Source organism: Mesocricetus auratus, unplaced genomic scaffold, assembly GCF_017639785.1.
Source record: "Mesocricetus auratus isolate SY011 unplaced genomic scaffold, BCM_Maur_2.0 Super-Scaffold_100062, whole genome shotgun sequence".
NCBI classification, from domain to species: domain Eukaryota; kingdom Metazoa; phylum Chordata; class Mammalia; order Rodentia; family Cricetidae; genus Mesocricetus; species Mesocricetus auratus.
Genome location: NW_024429234.1, coordinates 2966581 through 2980279, shown reverse-complemented (window position 1 = coordinate 2980279; position 13699 = coordinate 2966581). Strand labels below are relative to the sequence as shown.

General features: G+C 43.7%; 1 protein-coding gene across 1 annotated transcript; it reads right to left on the bottom strand.

Annotated features, from left to right (window-relative positions):
* Nucleotides 1-1068: 1068 nt before the first annotated feature.
* LOC106022734 (liver carboxylesterase-like) lies at nt 1069-8808 on the bottom strand. The gene is made up of 12 exons (XM_040736564.1): nt 8663-8808; nt 7919-8123; nt 6255-6393; nt 5486-5619; nt 5146-5404; nt 3891-3989; nt 3475-3615; nt 3274-3354; nt 2893-3037; nt 2363-2506; nt 1881-1953; nt 1069-1466 (listed from the first exon to the last, which is right to left on the bottom strand). Exons 1-12 carry the CDS (start codon nt 8736-8738, stop codon nt 1280-1282), a joined length of 1683 nt encoding a protein of 560 aa, XP_040592498.1. The 5' UTR covers nt 8739-8808; the 3' UTR covers nt 1069-1279.
* Between the last annotated feature and the right edge of the window lie 4891 nt (nt 8809-13699).

Below are 13699 nucleotides of genomic sequence, written 5' to 3'. Positions count from 1 at the left end.
AGACAAGCCCCCAATACAGCAAGATAAAGTAATGTCATAGAGCCTTGGGTGGGGTGGGGGCATTGTTCTAAATCTGATGTGTTGGCAGCTACATGCCTAGAGAATTTTCTCAGACTTACTAATCCATACACCTAAAAGAGATTAGTTGTATTTAAACAATACACAGGAGACTGGGGGTATAGTTCACTGGTAGACTACTTGCCTAACATGGACAAGCCCTAAATTCAATCCCTAGACTCATAAAAACAATCCACACTCAAACTACTAAAATGAGACAATTATTAAAGTCTAAAACATATTATAACTCCCTGTGGGGAGTTTAGTGTGTATATAGAGGACTGTAAAGCAGAGACAAACTGACAGTAGGAATGTCAGTGTGTGCTCTGCATAGAGACTGGAAACAAGCTGCATGGTCAGTCTCACTAACAGGAAAATCTTTCCTGCCTACAGTTTAAGTCAGCAAGGACTTAACATTGTCCTTGGAATGCCATTGTTTATACTTTGTACCAAGACAGAGCACAAGATGTAATCCTTGAGACATCTAGCCAGAGACCTGTTTCTCACCACACAGCAAATCTGTGGGTGTCTTGAGAAAGGATTTCTCAACATAAAAAAAATCTGTACATATGTAATTGCTTGTAATTTAGTATGGTTTATGGTTTTTATTTCGTTTCTGAGATGTGGGTCTTGTTATCTTGCCCTGGGCTTATGTAATCCATCAGTGTCAGCCCCCAAACATCTGAGGCCACAGACTTTAGAGTCCAAAATGTAGTTTTTTATCTATTGGGAACAGAATTGTGAAATTATGTAGGCAATAGGACTTGGGGATATCAGGTTTTCTATTGTCAACTTAGAAATATGAGAAGACCTAAACTTCCTGAGAGAGGATATGGTATTTCTTATAGTCAATAGTGCCTGAAGCTTCTAATTCATTGGAAGAGGGTCTGAAGCTTGGAAAAGAGGAGATAGATGATGAGGGGAAGAAATGGAATGAAGGAAGGAAGGAATGAAGGAAGGAAGGGTCTAAAATAGTGAAGTGCTAAAGGAGATGAGGGGAACACGCATCCATATGGTTGTGGGACCATTTATTAAATCTAATAAAATGGATCCAGAAGAATTAGACATAGAAGGTTTGTCATACATTTCCAAAAGGGCAAGTGCTGAGGGTTAGAAAGGCTAATGTGAGTGTTGGAGTACATAAAAATAATTAACTGGATTTTGTAATCTCAGGATTACTCCATCTGCCCTCAACCCTGTGCATCTGTACTGTCAGAGGTCACTAAAGATCTGCATGCTTGTCCTGAGCCTCCTTTAGCTCCTGGATCTTCTGTGGAAGAATTTTCGTCCAAAAATGCAGCTTTCTAGACTTCAGGGCTCGACCCACAGCAGGCTGAATGTCCAGCTTCAAGTACTGGTCATCGTGGACCAACTCAGGCCAGTAGGGTAGACCCTCACTGTTGGGGTTCCTGTGGATAGGACACCAACAGGGAAGGGAGAGGTCAATCTAATCCAAAGCATGATTCAGAGAAATAGATGAGTAGACCAAGTTCCTGAGTATACAGAACACTAGTCTACTGATATAGAATACAAGTGTCTCTCACTAGTGTCTGCTTCATATGAATCAAGGGAAGATGTCTAGTTTTGTGTCTTCCTCTCAGAGGGAAAAATCTAAAGAACATTACTACAATACTGTGACTCACCCAGCAGGTCTCTGTGAGTTGAGTAGTAACTGAAAGCTAGAAACTATCTACCAGAATATGCCCTGGGTTGGAGAAAACTCTGTTATAATTGAGTACCCATGCATGCTAATGAAGCATATGCACATGGGAGCCCTGGATGGAGACAAAATCATAGGAGGTGAGAGAGGGGCATGTTCTCACCCATGTCTTGCAAAGTTGGCCCAGTACTTCATCATCCTCTTGTTCAGCAGCTTCTCCTCCTCAGTGAGGTCAACTGCAGACAGAAGGAGACAAGGGTACAAGTCCTAGATACCTCATGCAGGTACAACACATGTTCTACTATAGCAACCACAGCCTGAACCTAATGCTCAGCCTGGTGTATACTCTCTTCCCTCAGCACTCAGAACCCAGCATCCTTTGAAGCCTCTACTTGGATTCTCTAAGGTTTGTGTACCCCAGTGTGCTGTCTTTTCTTCTAGCACAAGCTAGAAGAAGGAGGTGTATAGTCTAATCCTGTTGCAATTTGTTTTGTTTCTTTTACTTTGTATTAGCTTAAAAATGGTAAACATGTGATCCCATTCTATCCCAGAGCCTCTGGTTCCTTAACCATTCTAAACGTTCAGTAATCCCTTAGGAATCCATCAGGGGCACCATTCAGATCAAGAGAAACGAGGAAGACTCACTTTTTAAGCCCCAGAAGTCAGAGCCAAACACAAAGGCAACATGATCACCATGGTCAGCCCTAACATGGGATGGCCTGGCATCCTTATTCTTGATGAAGCTGGACTGGTGCTGGAACTCATAGAAGTAGACAGGAGCATGAGAACCTGTGAGTGAGAGCACATGTTGATACATTGATTTCTCACAAAGAGATTTCCAACCTAACACTGGTGACAAGAAACCTTGCTCTAAAGTTATCTGGAGTGGTGAACTCCACACTGAATCTTTGGAAACCTTTTTTTAAACAGTGACACTGGCATTCCAAGATAAGTAGTTTTGACAAGACCTCAAGTGTAAATAACATATTTCCTCCTCTGGACCTGGATAAGACGTCACTCTTTTACACTTGAGTGTTTACTGAGGTAAGTGTCTTCAAATGTCTGGTATCAGAGACAAGATCAAGACATGTGCCAGGCCTGGAGACTACAGAGCTCATCTGGGATCCACAACTCTGAGCTCCCTCCACCCTTGGTCTTGATAAAGATGTACTCACGCTGAAAATGTGCTACTTTTAGTGCAGGGATCACAAACATGAAGTCCTTCATCAACTCTCTGAATTGTGCTTGGAGGGTCTGGGGATCCTCAATGTCCCCCATGTATTCTTGCATTAGCAGGTCACTACATTCAGGAGGCAGCATCTACACCAGGAGGAATTAAGAAGAGTGATGTATGGCAGGCTCTTAGGTAGGCAATAGCCTCCAAGTAAGGAATGTGGTCTAGTAAGGAATGAAACAGGCTATATGCAGAATGGCACGAGGTTTTGATAAGCCCACACAGAAACACACACATATACTTGCCTTCCTTTCTGGGCGTGGCATTTGAGAAACAATATATGGAAGCCCACTTTATCAGGATAGGAGCCAATGTCTCTTACCATGTGTTCTGCTCTGCTCTTCAGAAAAGCTGGCAGGGTCTCTCTGGTTATGTTCTTTATGACATGATCAAGGCCCATGAACTGGATAAGTAGAGGACAGTCTTAAGTATAGGATAGGTTGGCTCTAGATCAAAATTTCTTTGAGTTCCCACCACCCACTTTTTGAGTTTAGGTTCCCAGGAATTTAGAACAAGGTCTTACCAGGGGGACTCCCCATCCAAATTCATCACTGTCTACACCAATAATGCTGGGGACAGGGTGGAAATCCACAGAGGCCAACAGCTCCTGAGGGTGCCTAGGTAGGAAAATCCCATCCACCACACCAGGGGTCATAATGAAGACCTACAGGGCATTAAGAATCAGTGCTGAAGATCAATCACACAAATAGTCTGGTGTTCCTGAATACACACTCTATTTCCCCATTTCCTATCTTATCTCAGGATGCTATGCTAACTCCAGAAAAAAACTGAACATCAAAATTAACCTATCTTGTTATTTCTGCACATAGTACTAAAAGGACACCTGACCAAGGAGACAAGTTAACTGGTTTGAGTAGTAAGCACTGGCAATTCCCCATGCTGGTAACCAGGTCCTCCAAGCCACACCATTCTTCCAACCTGGTTGATAGCCAGAATTTCTGCTTCAGTCTTCTCTCGAAGGCAGTGTACCAGGGCCTCTGAATCCTTGGTCTCACATCCAGATTGGTTGGCCACTGGCTGTAAATGGAATAGGCATTGGTTTGTTCATTCCTCCTAGAATGGATTAAAGTTTCCTTGATTCCAAGTATCTGCCCTTGCCTCTAAATACTACAACCTACTTTTGTTGTGTATGAAAGGACTTAAGCGGAATTGTTCATATTTTCACTTGCCCAAAGGTAACAGCTGGGACAAGGACCATTTCTCCCTGCATATTTGTTTAATTGTTGTTTTGTTTGTTTGTTTTGTGTGTGTTCATGTATGACAATGGGTATGGTGTATCATACTTTGCCTATGAAGTTTGGAGAATATCCTCAGGTATCACCTTACTGTTTGCATTTGTTATCAGCTTAGCTGGACTTCAATCTTCCAGGGATTCATAGTCTTTGTTTCCCACCTGTCCATAGAAGCACTGGGAATACTGATGCATAGTACCACCTCTAAACTCAAGTGTGTTCTTGGGATTTGAACTTGGGGCCTCAATCTTGCAGAGTGAGTATTTTTACCACTCACCTTTCCTTCAATCCATGTGTCCCCCTTAGATATTTATTCATCAAGTTGACACAAGCCAGGGTAATCTTGAAAGAGGAACTTCAACTGAGAATATGCCTCTATCAGGTTGGCTCATAGGTGTGTCCAGGCATTTTATTGATAAATGACTAGTGCAGAAGGGCCCATCCCACTTTGAACAATACAACCCTTGTGCAGGTGTTCTCAGTGGTATCAGAAAGCAAAATGAGGAAGCCATGGGAAACAAGGCAGTAAGCAGTGTTCCTCCCTGGCCTAGGCTTCACTCCTGACCTCCAGGGAACTGCCTGAGTGCCTGCTCTGACTTCCCTTCAATATGGACTGTAAACTGTAAGCTGAACTGAACACTTTTCCCACAAGCAGCTTTTGACCAGGGTCTTTATCACAGCAATAAGAAGCAAACTAGCAAACCATGTGTATGAGTTTTGCCAGTGGGGGAAGTCAGAGAAGCAGCTTTGCTGTCATATAATATATTCTCAGCATGCATGAAGTAGAGGTGGGAAGACTCTTAATTTTATGCCTCTCATAAACTACTGGAAAGCCGCTATTTGCCATGAGCCTTGTTCTCCCCCACATAACAGATTAACAGATTACCACAGGCCAGACCTGACGCAGCAAAGTAGGAACTGATATTGATGAGGACACTCACTCTGTAGACCACCTCAGGTGTGTCAGATATAAGGTCAGGCAGCAAAGCCACTCCACTTTGCATAATGGCTCCATGGAAGAGTCCTTTGGACATTGGGGATAGGACAAGTGAGGAAACACTTGTGCCACCTGCTGACACTCCAAAAATAGTGACCTGGCCAGGATTGCCCCCAAAGGAGGCAATATTCTGCTGAACCCAGCGTAGGGCAGCCACTTGGTCCAGGTAGCCCCAATTTCCTCTGGCATGCTTGTCTCCAGTGCTGTGAAGTGGCAGGAACAGGAATCACAGGTCTGTCCATGTTCTACTCAAGCAACATTACCCAGTCTCATCCCAGGCTTACCTGAAGAAGCCAAGGATACCCAAGCGATACTGGATAGAGACAATAACTATATCCTCAGTAGCTGCCAGTAAGGAACCATCATTCATGGAAGCCATTCCTACAACCAATGCACCACCATGGATCCACACCATCACCTGAAGAAATCAAGACAGATGCCATACCCAGTCCTAGCACAACTGGACTGCCTACTAGATTATCAAACATTTTTTTTCTCTATGCAGGTTGACATACACATTGATCTCCTAAAGCTTTCAGGATGTAGTCCACAGATGGGCTACTGTAGGCATATAAGCATATATTCATTTGTACTCCCCCAACAGGAAATCTCAGCATGGTTTAATGTCTCTAGATCACTCTCAGACCCATCAAAGTAGAGCAAATAGTAGTGTCTCCATGTGTGTCTTTCCTGATTGTTGTTCAAAAAGTACATCAGATCCCATTTGTACAACAGATAACCTGCAGCTGGAAATTTTGGTGATGTCAATATGCAGTCCTTGAGCATCTTCCCAAAGTGGATCTGCCTGGTTCAAATTGGGAGAAGAATTTCTGGCTTAACCAAAAACTAGTGCTTCTTACCTCCTCTAAGAACTCCATTATGCTAAGCCACACACACAGGTTTCAGGAGCTCACCATGCTGAGATGACCTTCTTGAACCCAATAAGGTAAGACAACTAATCAGGGTCTAAACTACAGTGGATCTCTGAATTGCTTTTTTTCTTCCAGAAAAAGAAACATCCTCTTCCCCAGCTGTCCACAGTCTCACACTCACAGGTAGGTTAGAACCTTCATGGGCATGAGCTGGTGTGTAGATGTTGAGATACAGGCAGTCCTCAGACATAGAGATGGTAGGCATGATAATCTTCCACTCCTTTGAAACTTGTGACCTCATAAAATCAGTTTGCAGACACCTAGAAAAAATGGGAGACAGTTAGTCTAAGATATGCATGTAGTGGTCAAACCTAAATCTTAGTCTGAATTTTTTCTCAGATAATACTTCCCATGATGCCATAATAACTTTTGGCCCTTCTCTAAAGTCCCTTCCTACCAAAGTTAAGGCCACCAGTTCTGTAGAAATGAGAATAGAGCAGGACTTTAGGTAATCCTCTGATTGGGTATTAATATCCTGAGAGCTAGTATGGAGACTGCTGGCATCCTCTATTAAAATCGATTGTCTTCCTCTACTGACCATCATCACGTCTGTACTGTTTAAATGCTGGTGTGGTAATTAGTTTTGACTGTTGACTGACACAATGTAGAATCACCTGGGAAATGAATCTTTTTTTTTTTTTGGCTTTTTGAGACAGGGTTTCTCTGTATTGTTTTGGAGGCTGTCCTGGCACTTGCTCTGTAGACCAGGCTGGCCTCGAACTCACAGAGATCCACCTGCCTCTGCCTCCTGAGTGCTAGGAATAAAGGCGTATGCCACCACGGCCCAGAGGGAAATGAATCTTAAGGAGGGATTGTGTAAATCAGTGATTCTCAACTTTCCTAATACTTTGACACTTTCATACACTTCCTCATGTTTTGGAGACCCACAACGGTAACTTCTTAACCGTAATTTTGCTAATGTTATAAATAGTAATATAAATATATGTTATGTAGAATATCTGGTATTCAGCCCCTATGGGGATAACAACCCACAAGTTAAGAACCACTGATCTAGATCCTGTTTGACTCTGGGAATGCATGTGGAAAATTATCTTGATTATGTTCATTGAGATATAAATATCTGCCTATCGTAGGAGACACCATTCCCTAGGAAGATCTTCTGAGGTGTGTAAGAATGGAGAGACAAAGTGAAGCATTAGCAGGCATGCATGTGAACTTTAAACTCTGTTACTGGTAATGGATGTGATGTGATCAACCCCCTTATGCTTCTGCCCCTGTGGTTTCCACCTATGGTTGATTACAACCAGGAATTGTGACCCATGGTAAAATCTTTCTTCACTACATTGCTTTTGTCAGGGTCCTCTATCACAGCAACAGAACACAAACTAAGATACTTAAGTACTGGGGTTCTGTGCCCACATGAGAACTACAGGAATGAATGGACAATACCATAGGGTAGTGAGACATTTTTCTTCTCACTCTAGACACTCACGGTACCTCATTCTTCTACATAATCTCTTCATAGTTGAAAGCAGGTATACCTATTCCTTAGTCAGTGGCACTTGGACGATGGATGGTCCAGGTGATAATAATAGTCTCCGCCCCTCACTGCAGTACCTAGAGGTAATTCTCTACAGGTATCAAGCTCTCACTCAGGAGCCTGACAGAGCAGTTCTAATCTACTCTTCAGCACATTCACTGAAAACTTGCATAGGAGACTGCCCTTAGCACAGACAGAAAGCTGCTCTAGAGCTGAGATGGAGTGAAAAACTGCAGTTCTGGCCTAGACCTCAGGCCTGAAGTCCCCTGGGCCCCAGAACTTACATGGCTGGCTCAGAAGTCCCATCTCTCACACCACTCCATGGCTCAGGGGGCTCAGGGGGTGCAAAGCGTAGTGGTCCTACAGGTGGCTTGGCAAAAGGAATTCCCAGGAAGGTGTAGACACCGGGTGCTCCATCTTTCACATGGACAAGGCTTCCTCTCACCTGCCCAGTGTGTGTGTTCCTGATGGGGCTGACTGAATCCTGTCCTGTATGTGGAGAGAGATATTCAGCCACACTTAGGAATTCCTACCTCATTGTCAGTGTAGTACATGTGTCTTCTCAGTTCAGTTGTGGGATGTGGGTATGACACCTTCTGGATTACCTAGGACCAGGAACCTTGTCCATCATCCCTCTTCAAAACTAACAGGGCACTGATCTTATCAGCAAGATAACAGGCTCATAGAAGCTTGGAATTAGGGAGGAATTATTATCATTATCCACATGCACTAGGAGGTCTAATCACAACCACATACTGAGGAGGGACATGTCCCTCCCTCATGTTCTCTGCCCCTGCTGGCTCCTCACTACATGCTAACCTTACACATATCTGACCCTTCATGCACCACATAGCCCATCCTGTGAGCTTTGTTGAGGGCATTAAGCAGTGTACAATTCCCTAACTCTCATCTGTCATCTCCACCAACTGTTCTGTCCCTGGTTCTCCCCCTCCCCCATAAGCTCAGTCTTACTCTGCAAAACTTGGCAGCTCTCACCCTTGTCCCCCTGCTCACTTAGACAGTCTCACCATGCACATGGACAAGGAGAAGCAGGAGCCCACAGGCCACAGCATACCGCCAGCCAGGAAATCTATTGAGTGGCATGGTTGAATCTCAGAACTAAGTCTCTGCTGCTGCAAGGTGACAGGCTCAACAACAGAAAACAGAACGAATAGGCCTTGCCTAGGCAGGAATTTGTACCTTTAGGTATATGGGTGTGGAAATGTGGTTGAGCTGGGCAAAGTTCTTATTGTAGAACTGATAAGGCAGAAGGCTCAGGGAGCCAATAGATAGCGGGCAGAGCAAAGACACCTCTGCAGGTTCCTCTCCTTCCCTGGTCTCTTAGATAGACCCAGCATGGCATCTGAAGTCCTTCTGGAATGCCAGGATCCCTGTCCTTGAACATGGAGTCACTAAGATCCCTTGACCTTTATTACTCACCAACACAATGTGGGAGAAGAAAGCTCTCACAGGAGAAGCAAAGGAGCTTCTGTAAATAGGTACACACTCAACATGCCACAGATGAAGAGAAATACAAGGGAAGTGTTACCTTCATCCTCAAGATTCCTCTGTGCTATCAAGACTCCTAGAGCAGTGAGTCCATCCTCAGAGTCTATTGCCTTTTATAGTGACCTTAAGAAGTGCAGGGACGCTACATGTTAGTTCATGGAAGTTTCTTTGAAAGACACTGAAATGCTGGCTCTTCTGCCTCTGTGTGTGGTGTGTGTGTGTGTGTGTGAGTGAGTGTGTGTAAGTGTGTGTGTGTGCACATGCAGCAGAAATTCAATAATGCCTTCAGGTCCTAATGCAACAGTTCTCAAATTCCTTAATTTTGCAACTCTTTAACACAGTTCTTCATGGTGTGGTGACTCCCAAACATAAAATTATTTTTGTTTTACTTCATAACTGTATTTTTGCTACTGTTATGAATCATAAGGTAAGTATCTGATATGCAGGATATCTGATATAGCACCCCTGTAAAAGGCTCATTTAACTCCCAAAGTGGTGAAAATCCACAGGTTGAGAGTCACTGCCCTAGTGGAAAATCCAGGCATTAGTTCTACTTCACTCAAAGGAAGGGCTTTTCTCTCTGCTCAGCTCCTGAGAACAGCTGAAGCTCTTCCTCAGCTCTCTGCGACCTGGTGTTGACTACTGGTATTCAAGAATCATCATTTTGGTGATGTCCTGTGGTTGGCTTCAAGGCAATTAATGAAACCAGAAAAAGGTAGTATCCTTGGATGTGACAGGTTTGTCATATGCAGGGTCCTTGTGAGATTGAGGAACTAAAAGATGGGGAATAGAGCCCTTTAATGATTGGGGGGAACATAGATTGACAACCATTTGTTATGTTCGTATAATGGAATAAAGTTTAAGAGGAAGTTTTTAATAGAGGGTCTATAGAAGTTTAGGGACCACAAATAAAGCCAGAAGATGAATAAATAATGTGGGAGGTGAAGGAGAATGGTTGTATCAAAAGGAACCAAAGTGTTCTTGGAGATCTATGAAGTTAGAAATAGTCTTCTGTCCTTGGATTGGTACTCAGGGAATTGGGAATAGGATCTCTATTTGTGGGCATTTCTGGAACATCTGATGTTCCTATCCCACTTCCAGGACACAGCTCACAGTCAAACATATTCACAGATGTCCTGATCATGTGAATACCAACCTCATAGTATTCACAGACCATGGAGTGGGGGAGAGGAGGTACTACAACTAATTTCCAACAACACAGATACTCACACAGTCAAACACACACAGATACACACAGAAAGACATAGACACAATCACACACAGAGAAACACAGAAACACTCATTCTGTCTCACACACATAGCATTGTGTAAGCCAGCACTAACATGACAGCTGCTGAGAGAAGCACACAAAATGCCAGCCTGCTGTGGTGGGGATGAGGAAATGAGGAGATGACACAGAGTCACCCAAGGACCTAAAAAACATACATGCTCTAAGTCCTGACATTAGGTGAATAAAAGTGTTTGGGCAGCATGGGTTTGCTAAATCTTCTTTACCTCAGAAAATGCCCTGCTTTGCATGATGTACATCTTAAGCAGTCCTGATCCTCTCTGCCTGGGAGTGCAGGGAGTTGACCAGTGAGACCCCTCTTCTACTCTGAGTGTCATCTCTACCAGCTGTCACCTCCCTGGCATCTCCCCTCCCATAGCATCTCGTTATGACATTGCAGAATTTGGCAGACCTGATGAGTTGCAGCAAGAAAAGTTAAACACCCCAAATTGACCTAGTGAATCTTCTTTTGCAACCCTCCTCATTCTGATCAACAGGAATCAGAATCTTTGGTGCCATCTTCATGTATGAGGATAAGGCAGCAGCAACTCAGCAGTGACTTTTTAACATCGTTCTGAGTCTATGTGTTCACCCCGTCTCTGTGAATTGCTGCCTACAAACAATGGCCTAGCAGACAGCATCTTTGTCCATGTGTCTCACTAAGAGCAATTGCCTGTGATGACTGACAACTATTACAACAGACAAAACCTAAGGAAATTGTACTTCTTAGAGCTTGCCTGCACCCACAATGCTTTATCTTCAAGGAAAACTCTCCATGAACCCTATGTAATGGAGAAATATGTCCTAGTGGATGGAAGCTAAAAAGCCATACTCCAGAACAGGAGCCATTGGTGAAAATAAAATTAGGTGAACAAATTTCTTCTTTTACTTTTGAATTTGATTTGATTTTGAGGCAGAATATTGTATGTAATCCAAACTGGCCTGCTATCTCAGCGTCTCATTCTGAGTTTACAGGTGTGTCACAAAACATGCAGCTAGCACGTCCTTAGGTAATCCTGGGCATCATCTGTAAGTGGACGACACAGGTCAGGATAAGACAGAAGAAGACAGGGACACTCCATCCCTCTTGCAGTTGTCTAAGCCGAGGAATCCAGACAAAGTATACTCCAAACAGTAGCTTTGAGTGAGTCAGACACATCTTACTGCATGGAGAACCCTAGTGACCTCTCAGAGTCTGGTGACACACACACAGAGTCCACAGGTGAGGTGAGTTCAGTGTATATGACTGGGAGACTCAGGAAAAGGACACCAAAGTTTACACTATCAGATTGCAGAGGCCAAGCAGGAGGTCAAGGGTTACATGAGGAATGGGTAAGTGCTATACACACACACCCTGGGCATGAAGTGAATCTGGGTCAACTTCTGATAAGGTCCCCAGAGTTGCTAAAGTACCAGAGCACACATGCCCTTTGCTCTGCAATCCAACCTGTGCTTGCCCCAGGCTAGGTGCATGGTGAGGGGAACAAAGAGACCTCTGAAGTCACCTGAGTCCTGTGGGGCACCAGGAGTTTCTGTATGTCTCAATATCCCCGTGCCTTTCAAAGGCGGCCAGGTCACTGATCTTTCCTAGAGGGTGACAGACACAGGTATCTGGCAGCATGAATGCATTATGTTATTATTATCCAAAAGTTCAGGAGCAGCAACAGCTACAAAAGCCCTGAAAGAAAAGATCCATCTGCTCCTCTGTCTCCTGTCCAACACAGCTCAGATCTCCTACTACTGGGCTGGTTCCTCAGTATGGGTGACCTCCTCCTGTATCAGTGATGCTTTGTTTTGGAGAAGACACTCTGTGGGTTTGGAAGGGGCATTTGAAGTCAGTTCTCCCCTTCCACAACATGGCTTTTAGGGTTGAACTCTGGCCATCAGGTTGGAGGCAGGCACCTTTACCTGCTGAGTCATTCCACAGGCCCTGGTAAGGGATTTGAGTACACACATTTCCTACAACTTCTTCTGATGTGTCTATGAGTTACTCCCTTTGGATGGAGAGTGGCTCAGCCATTAAAGGCTAGGCTAACAACCAAAAGTATATGAGTTACTCCCTCTCTGTAGTCTCAGAATCTGACTCTGCAGAACTTACCAGTTTAATTTAAGGTGTCCTATGTTCCCATTAGGAGTCTGCCCTAAATGAGATGAAGAGGCAGGAGCCCATAGGCCATGTCATTTAACTAGTTAGGAAGTCAGTCCAATGGCATAATGAACTCCCAGGCCTGAGTCTGTGCTACAGTAGGCTGCACTGGGTGTCATTTATTGGAAACAGAATAGAGACCTTGCTCAGACAGGAATTAGGATCCAAAGTGGAGTAGGTGGGAAAGTTTGTTGCAACAGAGCAAGGTCATTGAACTGAAATGACAAGGTAGAGGTTACAAGAACCAATGAGCAGAGAGTGCCAAGCCAGGTCCACCATTCCTGCCTCACCTTTAGCCTCGGTGTAAGGCATAGCACTCCTCTCAAGGTCCTTTTAGGATACCAGCAACCCTCCCTTTACTCTGGAGTCACCAAGTTCACCCGGGTAATTGGTGAGTTGTGGAACTCTGGGACACCCTGAGAGATGCTCTAAGTTCTGGGTGAAGGCACCAGCTCTTGCATTTTCTGGATATCCTGGTGCTCCTTTAAAGATGGATTCTGGAATCATGTGTAGCTGAAATGACCTCTACCACTTACAGAACATGACTCATTGATGATTTTTCAGGATAAAAATCTCCTTGTTGTATTTCTGTGTTTATGGAGTATTTGTGGAAATTTCCATATATATATATATATATATATATATATATATATATACTCAGACACAGAAACCAAAATGGTTCTTCTGCAGTCCCAGCCCCACTCCACCACTTGAAATGCTAATAGACTTGAGTAGTCCTATTGGAGAGATAAATTTGGAACAGAAATACATGAATTGATGAAATTTTTTGAATGTCAATCATAGATGGCGTTTAACTTATAGATGTAATTGGTAGAGACATCTTCAGTTGTTGGAAACTTTGTTAGATGACATAGTACCTTTAGGTTCTTGTTCTGAAATCATCATATTTCAGAACATGATGACTCATCCATATATTGAATCTCAGTGTCCAATGTGATGACATTATGATTTGGGACCTTTAGTGAGTCACCATGTCATGAACACCATTGTCTCTTCTGTTTAGAGACCAAAGAGCTCCAATGTTTGAGCAATGAGTTAGCCTTCACCACACAGAAAATATGTTGGCATCATAGCCATGAACATAATGTTCACCAAACTGAG

Coding starts and splice junctions, on each gene's coding strand:
- LOC106022734 (XM_040736564.1), bottom strand. CDS start 8,738: ATGCCACTCAATAGATTTCCTGGCTGGCGGTATGCTGTGGCCTGTGGG. Junction 3,616..3,890: donor AAATTCTGGCTATCAACCAG/GTTGGAAGAATG, acceptor AATGCCCTGTAG/GTCTTCATTATGACCCCTGG. Junction 1,954..2,362: donor TGACTTCTGGGGCTTAAAAA/GTGAGTCTTCCT, acceptor TTCTGTCTGCAG/TTGACCTCACTGAGGAGGAG.